At 43.1% G+C, this 14084-nt stretch overlaps 1 protein-coding gene across 4 annotated transcripts in view; it reads right to left on the reverse strand.

Moving 5' to 3' along the window:
- Nucleotides 1–14084, reverse strand: part of SFI1 (SFI1 centrin binding protein) — a 29953-nt gene that overhangs the window by 2170 nt on the left and 13699 nt on the right. For 2 of the 4 annotated variants that reach the window (XM_069031217.1, XM_069031215.1), the window contains 19 exons: nucleotides 13934–14026; nucleotides 13462–13559; nucleotides 13092–13173; nucleotides 11985–12163; nucleotides 11681–11756; nucleotides 10816–10911; nucleotides 10329–10405; nucleotides 9592–9682; nucleotides 9001–9097; nucleotides 8167–8327; nucleotides 7675–7749; nucleotides 7305–7379; nucleotides 6760–6936; nucleotides 5808–5944; nucleotides 4391–4634; nucleotides 3574–3718; nucleotides 2672–2795; nucleotides 1888–1990; nucleotides 1211–1347 (listed from right to left, as the gene is read on the reverse strand). In XM_069031217.1, the coding sequence (XP_068887318.1) occupies nucleotides 1240–1347; nucleotides 1888–1990; nucleotides 2672–2795; nucleotides 3574–3718; nucleotides 4391–4634; nucleotides 5808–5944; nucleotides 6760–6936; nucleotides 7305–7379; nucleotides 7675–7749; nucleotides 8167–8327; nucleotides 9001–9097; nucleotides 9592–9682; nucleotides 10329–10405; nucleotides 10816–10911; nucleotides 11681–11756; nucleotides 11985–12163; nucleotides 13092–13173; nucleotides 13462–13559; nucleotides 13934–14026 (2238 nt within the window). In that variant the 3' untranslated portion in view covers nucleotides 1211–1239. Of the gene's footprint in view, nucleotides 1–317; nucleotides 406–1210; nucleotides 1348–1887; nucleotides 1991–2671; nucleotides 2796–3573; nucleotides 3719–4390; nucleotides 4635–5807; nucleotides 5945–6759; nucleotides 6937–7304; nucleotides 7380–7674; nucleotides 7750–8166; nucleotides 8328–9000; nucleotides 9098–9591; nucleotides 9683–10328; nucleotides 10406–10815; nucleotides 10912–11680; nucleotides 11757–11984; nucleotides 12164–13091; nucleotides 13174–13461; nucleotides 13560–13933; nucleotides 14027–14084 lie in introns of those variants that run through there. The other 2 variants (XM_069031216.1, XM_069031219.1) reach the window with 2 other exon arrangements.

A 14084-nucleotide genomic window follows, 5' to 3' on the forward strand; every position in this document is an offset into this window, starting at 1 on the left:
GCTTGAGCTACTTTTCTGCTACTTCAAGGAGATGACAGGTTTTGGACAGCTCTGACCTCCTAAAGAAACCCTTCTTTGTATGCACTGCAGAAAATAGAATATAATTTTGTTTGTACGCATGTCCAGTTTGCCAAGTCCTGTATGCTTTAGCTTGTCAGCAGGAAGGAGGGGATGATAAAACTGCTTGTAAGTGATGTAGCCCAGCCATGAGTCAGATGAGGGTAGCTGTTTGGGTGACAAGCAGGAGAAGATTCATTTGGCTCCAGGAGTCAGTGTTTCCTCGCTTTACAGAGGGAGGAGTTTGAAAGCTTGAAGTGGCTCTCAGCTACCTATCTTGTTGAACTTCTTGGCATTAGCAAGTTTCTTCCTGCAGCAGTATAGTACCAGATACAAGTCTTTTTAAACCTTTGAGAGTGAGAAAAGAGTAAGGCAGATGTCAGCCCTGAGAGGATAAAGTTATGGTGAGCTTTTTGATTAAACTTCAGTGTCATGTTAACAAGAGAAAGTAAATTTGTTCCAGTGGGTAAGAGAAAAAGACAAATTAATCTCTTCCCTCTTTTCCACTGGGGCCTATGACATCCAGACAGAGCCAAAGGAAGTTTAAGCTTTAATTTCTTCCTACTCAGCAGCATCATCCAGAGTATCTGAAGGTAACTATTAGCCTAGTGATGGAGGATGGGGTTGCTTGATGTTTGCTTTATTAGAAATCTCAGAAGGAGGAAAGGATTCAGCATGCAAGTGGCTGTTTTTATGATGGTTTTAATACTGTGCAGAGCGAGCTAATAAACCAACATTGCTTGTTATGCAGGGGCCAGCCCAGGAGTGAAAACAAAGTTCCTTGAGGGTACTGATAATGCTGTGAATTTCTCCTCCATGGAGAATCCATTTAATTCAACTGTATCAGTAGCACGGTATTTTTGTATGGCAAAGTGTATGACTTACTGACATGAACTCATTTAATTGTAAACATTTTGAAATAAAAAGTCTTATCTGTGTTGCTTATCTTTGTTGCATGACAAGTAACCTAAACTAGGTATTGGAAGTGCAGCATGAGGTAGATGTAGCTCCAGTTTGGTTTTGATCAGGTAGAGTAGTAATAAAAAAAGCAAAATTATTTTAATTTATCAAATAGAAATGCCATACATTGAACTAAGTGAATGGATACATCTCTTCCGTCATTCCCTCCTATGAAAGGGGCAAAAAGTCCTACCCCTGAGCTGGGAAGTTGGTTCAGATGTATTACAGATCCAGGGCAAGCTGGATATCTCGCAGGCGGGCAAGCAGGGTCTGCACATGATGTCTCTCGGCTAGCTGTGCTTTGGTGAGAGTATTGATCCTCACCCTCAACTGAAAGGGAAGACAAGTGCATGAGCATAAACATAAATTTGTACAGTGAGACAGTATTTAGTCTTTTCGACAGCAACAGCTGCTCCAGCAGCTTTTGTATTATCTCACTTGAGGGCCAGTAAGTGACAGATTGAGTGACGCAGGAACAGCTTGGTACTGGCTGGAATCAGAGGTACCAGTACCCACACCTGGCTGTGTGAACCTGGGGCCTGACAGCAGTGCAGATGCAGTCTGCACACAGGGAATTGTCTTAAAAATGGAAGGAAAAATTTTGAGATTCAGTCTATGAAAGCCTGATCCATAGCTTGGAAATAGCCTCAGAAAGGTCTATTGGAGCAGGAGTTACATTTCTGAATGAACAGGAAGATGCATCTACACAGCCTGTTCTGCTCCTCAGCCCTGACTACAAATTTCACTTCTCTTAGCATTTTACTAGCAGCTAACTACACAACTCATCACAGCTACCATCAGCCTTTAGGCTAAGTGCATAGCATAGTCATAATCACTTCAGTAGCTTCAATTTAAATGCTGCGTACACACCTGACCCAATTCTTCCTGAACTCCTTGCACACCATCTTGGGCTCCTGCCTGCATGCTCATTTCCAGCCACTGCTGCAGAATCTGTGCCTGCTGTTGACAGCACCTGATAAAACAGATTAGAAAGATTATTTATCCCAATTAAGAGCTCAACAGTCTAAGCCAACTTAGACTTGCAATTGATACTTGCAATAAGACCCATTTTTTGTCTCAAAGCAGTCAATGGTTTAAATCTTTTTAAAAAGGGGAAAAAAATGGTGGAAAGCAGAGGAATCCAAAAACTCTTGTCTCCATCTCCTGCTTCTAGTCCCTGACTTCTTCCTTTCCTGACAGTTAAACTCCCCCCCAAGCCCCATCTTCTTTTAAGCATTTCTATTTTCTTGTTCTAGTAGAGCAGTTATCAAATACCAGCCATATTTAATTTTTTTAATTGAAAGCTGGAAAAGCTCAGCTTTTCACCTCACTCCTCTTGATAACTAAAAGCTAAATTTCAACTGCTCTGCGCAATTCATTTGTACTGTCTTTCGATTACACCCAGTGTTACCTCTGACATGCTTCTCCAAGAGCTGCCAAAGGTATAATTAAACCACTTGGCTGACTACAGAAGTAGTTATGCACCTACTCTCTTTCACCTGGAGTGAACTCAAAAGGAGGAATGTCTGGAACTTTTCTGTTTCATTCACAGTTCTACTGTGAACAGACCAATTATTTTCAGAGCAGATACACAGAAAAAGCGCAACAGTTGACAACATGAAGAAAGGCTGGCTAAAGGGGCATTGCAACGTACTTGAGTTCTTGCTTCCTGCTGTAGTAGTACTGCATCTGCTGCTGGATATGTCGCAGTTCAACTTCCAGAGAAGAAATGGTGTTGCAGAGAAAGGTGGAACTGTGCTCCCTCTTTTCCCCTTCAGCTGAATGGAAAATACAAGGCACAAGCAATGGAGGTAGAACAGACATCAACTCTTTCTTTGATAAGAAGGAAGAGAAATTATTTTTAATGACAGGAAAAATTGAACCTTCCCAAGTCTTTTTCACATGTTTTGTTACCCTGTGACATGTACCTGTTCACCCTAAAGGATCAGGTACAGTGAGAGGGCAGGAATTCTAACAGCAGTACAAGCTCTGAAGACTCTGAACACACGAAAGATAAGAAATGCTTTGGTGGATGGTTTAGTACTACAGATACTGTTTTGGCCTGTTCAGGATTTCATCTTTTACATTTAGCCTAGAAGTATTAAGTACAATCTAGTCCTGCAAAACACATTTCTTGCTCTGATGTCATTAAAACACCACAGTGAGAGGTGCTTAGACACCATCTGTCCCCCTTACAGCTATACTGTAAGTACAGGGAAATCTCAGAGAGCCTTACTGGGTGAACTCTTCCCTCCTGAACTAAGTTCTGTTGTACGTAAGAACACCCCAGCACCTGAGCACATTCTTGCTGAAAGAAGCTGGCCCCAAGCAGTTCCCATTCTTCAATGCCTAGAGCAGGGCTTTAGCCCCCAGACTCAGCAGAATCCACACAACTGCATTTACCATCCCAGAAAGGAATACTGATATCCTTTACCTCCTGATGCTGGCACACAAGATTGCCCTGTCTCCCACACATTTTTGTGGCAGTGACTTGCAGTCTCATGCAGATTAGAGAGGAAAATGAGCAACTGCTACAGTTCAGATCTGAGGACCTACCTGCAGTCTGGTGACTCCCTTTTCCCACCAAGTTTTCAGGTGACAGCAAATGTGGCTGCAAATTTGGTTGCAACTTCTCCACAGAATTCTGTTGAGAGTCTTGGGAAGGGGCTCCTTTGTGACCATTCACAGGCTGACCTCCTCTCTAGAAGGCCAGAATGATACCAGGTTTTTCCTCAAAGGGTTTTTCTTCAGTAAGCCCTACAAGTAGCATGTGCCTGACCGACTACTCCCACTCAGACAACTCCTGTAGGTGCTGAGCCCCTCTCATAAAATCCCACAGAAGAAGCAGAGCTTAAAAGATGGGCTCTTTGATTTCTAGCATGGAGATATTTCACCAAGACTAAAACTTCCCATTCTGTGTGGAAAAAGGAGTTGAAAATGCAAGCACCTACTTGCAGGTTAAGTGAATTTCAATTTTTTGAGGCTCTCAGACACACCCACTGCTCCTAAATTTAGTTTCTCTTAAAATCCCTGCAATCTGGACAGCAAACTGTAACTGCTCTGAACTCTGAAGAGGCAGCACCCTCATGTCACTTGCTAAGAAAAGATCTGGCTAGGAAGACCACCAGGAAAAAGGCATGAAATACAGTACAACACACATGTGGATTGGTTCAGACTAGGGGTAAACAGTTCTTGGGCATTCAAAGGCAGTTCACTTGGTCAGCTTTAAAGATGACAGCTAGAACAAGTAAAAAACAGCTCAATATCCAGGTGGGCAGTTCAGAAGAACCACAAGAAAACACCGCAATAAGCAAAAGGCCTGCTGACAGCAGCCCAATACACACACTAATTGTTCCTTCAGCAATACACTCACCTTTTCTGAGCCAGCTTTCATTTGGGACATGAAAGATGCAGGAGACCATAGCTCTGGCCCCTGCCCAGCACAGTGCATGTCCTGTGTCCACAGGGGGAGAGAGGGGAGAGCAGCACAAGTGAGAGAGGGATGGGGATGAGATAGACATTTACAGGTACTTTCTTCCATGTGAGGTGTCAGCATTAAGTTCCCAGTCTGTGCAGAACATTTATTCACAGATGTCTGCTGAAAGGGCACCTCTGACCTGTACAGGAAGAAGGATAAGGTCACTATACATTGCAACCTGTTGGTCTTGTCCTTTGCAGTCAGTGCAGAAAAGGGGAGACTCTTATCATTCCCTTGCATACAGCTCTTCAATTAGCTGCTCTACTATGCCCACTCTAAATCACGCTCTTTCCTTTACTTTTAAAATTGATTTTCTACCTAGTAAAAGGAGGTCCCAGCAGTCCCTTGCTTTCTAGAGACTCCAGAGGAAAGTCAGGCTTCCATGGTGGTAACCTGGCTTGTTGAATAGCATTTCTGAAAAGTACAACAGAACGAAGAATGCCCCAGACTTATGAATGTTGTAAATTGGCGTAAGCTAGCATTGCAGCTAAAGAAACAGTACTGTTTCATCATTCATCCCTTCTCTGCAACATTCTCCTTGCATGCAATAATGATTCTTAAAGATTAAATTTCAGTGTGTATCAATGTGAGAATCTAGTTCACTATGGTTGTGCCGACACGAAGAGTGGTGGAAGTGACATAACTAAACAGAGCAGAAACTCTTCTTTTGGCAGCATAAACTTGCTTAAAGTAACGTGAAGTTACCATCTTATTTCCCTGTAGGGTTCCTGTCCTGCACTGAGAAGCTTCGTAGACAATTCTTCCTTGCAACTGCCCCATGATCAATAGGTATTTTTTAAGGAATAGCTTCCCCAGGGAAAAGAAAGGAGCAAGAATAAAGTTCAGCTTCTGTACACCAGGATCTTAATGTTTATCATTTCATCAGATGACTTCAGTGAAAAAAACAAGATAAGCTCTCCTGATGACCAAAGTCCCATCAAAGGTATCTTTCAAACATTTCTCTATATAACGTTCCTATGACAAATGGCCAGTGCTCCACAAATTCAACTGTACCTTGAGAAACACAAAGTGGAAGGTCTATAAGCTTAGCTGGTTCTACCTGTCACTGGCAAGTACAGTCACAAATACCTTCACTATGTGTGGGCTGATGCTTGCATTACACAGCAGCTTTTGTGTAACTCTGTACCACCAGCCACATGATGCAGAGTCAGTTAAGGAGAATGCGTGGAACTAAGTCATCAATGAGAGAACTTAAGATACATAAAAATGAGACACATGTAGATAGATTACATATATGCAAAGTTACATATATGCCAGAGAAACAGGGGAGGGACTGAAAATTTACACTCACAGGCCACAGAGAACTGAGCCCCCATCAGCAGGGTGAAGTGGTAGATGTCTGCATTTTGAAGGCCATGGCTCTTCCTCTGATGAATGTCCTCTTGTCTCAGGACTAACATCAGGCCTTTTCAATGTCACTTGCTTCTTCTGAGGTGGCAAAAAAGAAAAAGGCTTATTTAATTTCTGGGAGAGAGCCTTCTGTTTCTACAGCATGGCACAACAATACACTGACTGGTGAAGACTGTAGGCTGCCTGCCAACACAAAGAATCTGATGAGCATCTGATGGCTGAGAGCAGGAAGCACCATATCACCCAGGGAGAAGGAACCGAGATTTCTGATGCCCTCACAGCCATACCAGCTCTCTAAACTGAATCAAGAGGTCCACTGTGGTAACATTTTGGGTGAGGAAAATTAACTGGGTACTTCTGCACCAAGGCAAGCTGCACATTAGCAAATGGAACAACTGGTATCTTGAAAACACGGAAAAGAGCTGGGAACGCTGCCCAGAAGCAGGAAGAGAGCAGTCAATACAGGCATCCTTTTCACGCACAGGGCTGGGCTGATACTCAAAGGCAGAAGTGACACAATACATATGAAGGTATAAGCACTGCTAAAGCTAAGACAGGATCAGATGTAGTCTCTAATGCTTCATTCTAGCAAAAAATTTAGAGATCTGACCCACATGCAAAGGTTTCGATCACGAATATTGTCTACGGCAGGAATTGGCCAGTTTTGAAATAGTTTCATTAAGAAAGGTTCCCAATGAGTCTGAAGTGCTCTAGTCTCAGCTGAATGAAATGCCTTGAACCAGAGATATAAGTGTATGTAGGATCTAAAAACAACTGGGATGTGGAGCTCCAAAATACATAAATGCACATACACACAAACACACACCCCACACACAGAGCAGAGACCAGAGCAGCCCAGTTCTGGATATATATCTGATCAATCACTCTTTCACCTCCAGCTGGTGCTGGGTGTGGAGCTGACCCTGAAGCTGTTTGATGCCAGCAGTGTTTCTCAAGGCACGGGTTGCATCTTCTCTCAAAGGAGTTGTGTGGTGAACTCCTGTGACATTTTCAATGCCATCTTTCTTCTCCTGCTGCCCTTTTGCAAACCTGAGCCAAGCATCAAATGCCTAAAACAGAACAATGAGAGCTGCAAGCATTATACAGACAGGTTCCAGGCCAGGGACTCCCCCTGCAGACAGCAACTCTCCCTTACAATGGATAGGAATAGGCAGAGCTACATCAACAGCAGGACACTGCCACAATGACAGAGGGACAGACATTTAAATTAGCTGAGGCCAGATGGGGGAACGTGTGCACTTTCTAATCAGTTAAGAAATTTTAGGGAGTTTTCCAGCATCCCAAAATAACATACAGCATCCCAAAGAGGAAAGGAAACAGACATTCAGTGTGCACTCTGCTGACTGCACTCAAATCTGCACATGATCTGTACATCTGCAAACTCACTTGCCTGCCCCTGCCCTGCACACCCCCTTACCTTCCTCTGCACTGAAAGGGACCAGTGCCACAATGCTTGCACTGTCTTCTGCTTTTCCCATTGCTGCTGCAACAGCTATTAGGGGAAAAAAATGCACAGCAACCAGATTAGGAGTTGACATACCCAACACCAGCCAAATACCCAACACCAGCCAAAGCATCAAGCAAGGAGGAAGTGATGGTAGAGCCAGAGCAGAAAAACCTACTCAGTTCACCCAGTCTATGGCAATGTGTCCCTTGTGCTAGCTGAACCAAAAAATCCTGAAAATGTTTAAACAAAGTTTTCTTGGTCCTTGTATAAATGGAACATGAAGGATAAGGGAGAATGACTAGCAAGGAGCCAGGTATCTACCCAGGGGAAAATTCCTTACCCGAGCTTTCCAGCAAGAGAAGGAAGCAGAGCAAAGTCTATGAGTCATTAGTTCATCTCCCCTTCTCTGCAGCAGCTGCAAGGCAACCAAAAGAGTGAGTCACTTGCAGACAAACCCCATTTATCTGAGCCAAATGCCATTAGAACAGCTACCCAACAGCCTTTATCACCCTCCCTTTGCTCTGTTGAGGCCACCCTCAATACCCAAGTGCCCTACAGTGTAACCCCATTTGCAGGTATCTATATAAGCCCAGCAAGGATTTCATTTGCAGTATATGGTCCCATCCTGGCAAGCTTGGGTTGTCTGGTTAAGTCTGTTACTTCTATCAGTTTCTTCAGGCAAGACACAGCCATGCTCCTTCCCCCTTAGTACACAAAACTGTCATGCTCCTTCTCAGCCAAGACTGCCATTCCCTTCACCAGGGAACACAGCATGTTCCTCCTCCACACCCGTAACTTCCCACAGGCTGAGGAGGTTGCTGATCATTCTCACCTTTTTCCCAAGGCACTTCTGATGATAATTTTTCCATTTCACCAGGTACTTCTGGAGCAGGTGCTGGTGGTGGTGCTGTGCTGCCCTACGGTGCTGAGCCTTCAGCATCAGAGACTCCCTCATTAATTCCTTCCAGTGAAGAAACAGGGTCTGTAAATACACTGTTAGGGGAAGATAAATTAACCCATGTACCAAAAGGAGACCATTAATCTCAGAGTATCAAGTGATCAGCTACTCTTCCAGACTGTTTCAGCAACACTTAACTTGGACAACACTCAGCACTGAGAGTATTCAGTATAGGACAATTGTGAAACACTGCATGTAACAGACGGGGACCTGTGACTTGCGAGTCTTCCCTGCTGCCACTGACATTCCTTGTAACCTTTAGGAAATCATATGCCCTTTGTGTTTCAGAGTCCCCCAGAGTCCTCGTGTCAAGAATGTACCATGGTGCCATGAAAATACTTGCAGAGTTTGAGGGTCTTTCAGTGTGAATTATTAGAGAATGACTAAAGCAGTAATTGGTAAGACTACTTGCACTGCCCTCAAAAGAGATGTCCGAGATTCTCAAAATCAGTAATGGAAAATTCCTTTGAAGAAGGAAGCGTTAGCATCCCTTATATAGTACAAGGAACAAACAGAGAAGCAGAAGTAACACAAGCAGCATTCAGCAGATCACTGGAGTCCCAACTCACTCTCCATTCTCTGGGGACATTCTTTGTAAGCCAACAGACCATCCAGTCACTTCATCTGTACAGATGACACAACAGACTGCCCTTGGTTCATACACAGGCAACAAGGTCTTTTGAGAGTTCAACATCTACATCAGCTCACCTATATCCAAATGTTTTCTGGCCTCCACCACAGCTGTCACCTTCAGATGGCGGTGACACGCTCCTAGCCAGGCAGTGTCTCTCCACTGCAGCAGCACCTGAAGATACAACGTGAACAGGAGATGGGACACAGACTAGCACTGCAATGGAAGGGGACACAATGTACTCCCCCCATCAATGGTAACACAACCACTTTCACCTCATTTTTCATATAAGGCTCAGCAGGACAGTAAGAATTTCCTACAGATTAAATACTTCTGTATTTCAGAGAGTCCCCTTGGCATTTTTCAAGGTGTTCCTCTCTTCCATCCATCCCCTCCCTGCCCCACCTCACCAATACTACTATGCTGTATCATACTACTGGTCTTCCCTTCCTTCTAAGAAATGAGAAGAAGGAAGAAGAGAAAAAGCCATGAGCTTACAGAGACAAGTTTCAGAGACACCTGTAAAAACAAGATGAGACTCCCACTTTGCAGATCTCTCTTAATAGTGGCTCTTAGATTAAATTTTTGGTCCTTCTAATTGTATTACCTGACCCCTGCCTGAATCAGCACCTGTACTGAGACCTTGGCACCTGCTGTACAGATCCTACCTTTGACAGGATTGCTCTCCTGTAGTGCTCATCTGCCTTAGATTCTTGTATAAGAGCAAGAGCATTTTCTCTCCAGGTACACAGCACCTGTCTGAAGGCAAAAATACACACAAAATTTAAAAACAAACAAACCCATTAAGAATGATTCTCACTTGTTCATTTGGCACTTTCCTACTCACAGAGGAACCAAAACCAGCTGCATCTATAAACTCAGTCATGCAAATCAACTTCTGCCCCTTCAGGTCTCTGCTGAAGAGAAGGCAGGGCAAAACACAACACACTCTGTAATCCAGCAGCTTCAGCTGAGCCAATCAGGCTCTGCAAGTGACTCAAGCTGTATAGCATTAAAACAAATAAGGTAATTAAAGTAAAGTAACTACAACCAACGCCATGTGGTAGTATCTTTAATCACTCTCCTCACTCTAACGCAAGAGAAGCCTCTGCATTGTCCAGGCTGCTTTAATACCATAACAAACAGGGAATGATGCAGTTTGCTGTCTGTTGACTCTCACAGGACTAAACAGAGATTTAAAAAATATTCAAGCAAAACAGATAGCAAACAGGAAGACGTTGTTTTCTTTTAACTAGATGACCTGCATGCAAAGAAACAGCAATGCATGGCAGAGTCAACTCCCAGCACTGAACAGTCAAAAAGTTACAAAGGTGGCAGTGAAAGAAAGTGACGAATTTGACTGCAGTGCAGTCACTTCTCTCATGCTGCCTAGGAAAAGGCTCACCGCAGCAGCAGTCGAGCGTGCTGTTTCTCCTTCTCAGTTACTTGATACAGAATACACTGTACGTTTTGTTGGTAAATCTGAAAAAGAAATAGGACTGAGAAGTGAATTTACCTCAACACCTGTGAGGAGAGGCAACATCTAGAAACTCTTAGTAGCAGCTCATACGTAGCACTGGCAGTAGAGTACAGGGGGAAAAAATACAGCCACTGAAAGCAAATGCTGCTTCTCTGTGACAAGCAATCATTACACAACAGTTAATGCTAGCTATGATATAACATTCATCAGTGCTACAAGATTTCCTTGGTTATTCTGCTCCAAAAAGTAATGCTAGAGCTCATACAGCCCTACATACACAAGCCTCCATTCTACCTTGCACACGCGGTGTGTATGTGCTTCGAGTAAAGCAGTGTGGCAGCTCTTCAGCTCTCACTGAAACACTACAGCACATGCAGACAAGTGCCCCAAAGAAAAGGCTGTTCCATCCTACCTTCCAAGATGCCAAAGTCTTGCCCAGTAATGTGTGTTGATAGTGCAGGTCTGCTTGCACCAACTTCCTCCATTTCTCACGCTGATGTCCCACATACTATAAGGGGGAAGTGGAAGAAACCCAAAAGATACGTACCCATGAAGGAGGGAAAACAGGTAATGGCAGAGACAGGAGGGAAAAGGACCATTCCCAGTCTCTGGAGAAACATCAATTCTTCACCTTGCTGTAACAGGTTTTCACTCAAACTGGTGCTGCACTCTGCTATTTCCCCAAAAGGCCTAGTTGAGGTGCTTTTTTCCCTGCCCTTTGTAGGAATTCTCTTGAAGACTAATGCAATCCATTTAAGTTAACAGGTCTGCACCAACCTAGCAGCTCCAACTATAAAATTTCTCACAGATTCTCAAGACATGATGCAAGGTACATCTGGTACCTCATATCATGGTAAGGAAAAGGCCTAGCATGAAAGTACTCTGTGACAGTGTTTGCTACAACCTGTACACAAATACAAGCCATACACAAAGGTCTGGCTGCAAACTTCCAACTTAACTCAAGTTTTGAGAAAGACACACCCAGTACTGGCTAGGGACAATTTCATCACACTAACTCTGGGAATATAGTTTAGATGTACCTGGGAATGTAACCATTCTCAGCATATCTAGATGCACGAACAAAAAGAATTCCCTCTCCTCCCTACACAGTTCCTGTTCCACCCACAGTGAACTGGTTTTATCCACCTGAAAAGGGAGGAGAGCTTAGGAATGACTAGTGTTTAAAATAAACAAGTTAACTTCTAGCCATATGGGTACAAGGAATTCAAACATAACAGAAAGAATTCACGCTCTTCCCCATCTGTTAACTCTCTCACCTCTCTCCACTTGTTCCAAGTCTGCTGCAGACACTTTGAACAGTGAAATTTTAAAGCTTCTGTCTCCTTGAGCCTCCTATAAGAAAAATAATTATTTGGCCTACAATGCAATCCATGTTACTGAACACTTCTAGCACAGACTTGAGCGCACATTTGTTATTTTTAGTAATTCATTTACTGGAAGACAACTTAGTAGATTCCACAGCACAAAAAAAGAGTGAGCACCATTGTGAATTAAATGCTCTTTGTCCAAAGTAAGCTGCCACAGGGCCAATCCAAATCATTGTTTGAAAAAAATTCTTACTCTGTTTCTCTCGCCTGAGTCTTTAGCTTCCACAAATTGAAGGCCTTTAGCAGCAGCTGGTTACTGTAGTGATCTCTTGCACAAACCAAGCCCTCCTGCTCCTCCAAACGTGCAGTTGTTCTCCTACGCCAGCAGCACCAGAAACAGTGCAAGAGCTGCCTTTCGAAATGAAGGACAGCCTGAAATGGACGGAAGACGGCAATGAATGCACAGCACAGGCCAGCTACAAACAACAGAAAACAACTCCTTAAAGATGACATGCACAGAACTGTCCAATGTTTGTTTTTTCTGAGGTTGAACAGCAATGGACATGCCACCAAAGCCCCTTTGCTGTGAGGTTATGTGATGTGCTCTGCAGGCAGCTGTGTACATATGGATGGAGGAGCCGTTACCAAAAACCAGCAGGCCAAAGAGAGGAAAAACACAAGTTGATTAAATAACATGTAAAGGACTCCTAAGAACCAGTAAGTTCCAGAAACCAGTCCTGTTGAATTTACAAGAACCGATAATCTCACACATCCAAGGATGAGCCATGTCTGCACAAGGACACCCACATGTGCTACTGTCAACTTGGAGTTATGTAAGAGACCATATAAAAGGCCACTGTGGCTGCTACATGTAAAGACTCCAGGACTATATACATATATATACACACATCCCCCTTAGAAAATGAAGGGCCCTGGAAAAAACATAATTGACACCTACCTAGAAGCAGCTAATTTGTCAGTACAACCCCACACTTCTTAAATAGGCTGGGGTTGGCCCTTTAGTATTATTATTATTATTTCAACAAAGTAACTATGAGACAGTGTGTGAGAAAGAGAGAGAGCACACACACATTTACAGGGTGATGGAATAAGTGAATGAACTATGTGAATTACTATCCTCTAACAATAACTTGATTCTATTATTAACAAACTGCTTAACTTAAAAAGGGTGATCAGTAAATAAATATTGGTTGTAATCTGCTTCCCCAGACTTGATCCCTCACCAAGGAAAAGGGAATTTACGACAGCCAAGTTCATCTCATGCTAACTCATATTCACAGACAGTGACTATGAAATCATCCCCTCTATTTCCTAAGCAAGGTACAAAAGTTACATTTACCCTCTTCTCTCTCATTCGATATTCTTGCAGCTTGCAGGCCTTCAGCAGCCATGTGTCAAATACCTGTCTCATCAACACCCTCCTGGCAAGCAAAAAGGGAGAATGTCAGCACAGGAGAGAATTCCTTCAGAAAACATAACTGATTTTAGGAATTTCAACTGGCTAAATGAGCCTCAGAGCTAGGCTTAACCAATCTCCCTCTTACATTCCACAGAGAAGTAGGAAATGTAAATTGTTCATTACTCACAGAAAATGTCAGAGCAATTGTCATCAGGTCATGCCCCCAAAGGTATTACCCTACTTTAGAAGAGAATCAAAGGGCCACAGATTCCACATTTGTACGAGTTTGTATTAATATTTCTCTGTGTACCTATAACGGGCATGAGCCACTGATGTTAAGGCCTGCTGCTGTTCTTCCTCCTTCTCTTCCAAACGGGACTTCCAATGGTTCCAGAACTTCTGCAGCACCTGAAATAAAACAAGACACAAAACCCCTCAAAGATACCAAGTGAGGAGAAGAATACAAAGAAATAAATTATTAAAGTCCAACTGAAACTGCATACGGCAATGGTTGCCTCCTGCACTGCTTCATATACCAAACTTCATAACCTCCAACAAGTTTTTCTGGTAAAAGAAAAAATCCACCATAAACGCAGGAAACAAAAAACTAAAATAACATATCTAAGAGTGCCAGTTGACTTATACAGGAGATTTTCTGCGGCTATTAGTATTTAAGTACAAAGCCCCTGCTGTAAAAAAAAACATAATTACTTTGTAGGTGACAGTGGAAGTCAATAGGACAGCTCAAGACAAACTAAGACAAGAACCAAAGTCAAACCCACTGTAACTCGATGCTGACGGGACGACAGATTTGTTCTCATTTGCTGAAGATGAGTGTCCAGGACATTCTGCTGAAGACCCTTAAAGCCAAGTTCCTGTAACAACAAGAAATAAACAACTTTCATGTGTAATCCAAATCAGGTAATTTAGACT

Source organism: Aphelocoma coerulescens, chromosome 15, assembly GCF_041296385.1.
Source record: "Aphelocoma coerulescens isolate FSJ_1873_10779 chromosome 15, UR_Acoe_1.0, whole genome shotgun sequence".
Lineage (NCBI taxonomy): Eukaryota > Metazoa > Chordata > Aves > Passeriformes > Corvidae > Aphelocoma > Aphelocoma coerulescens.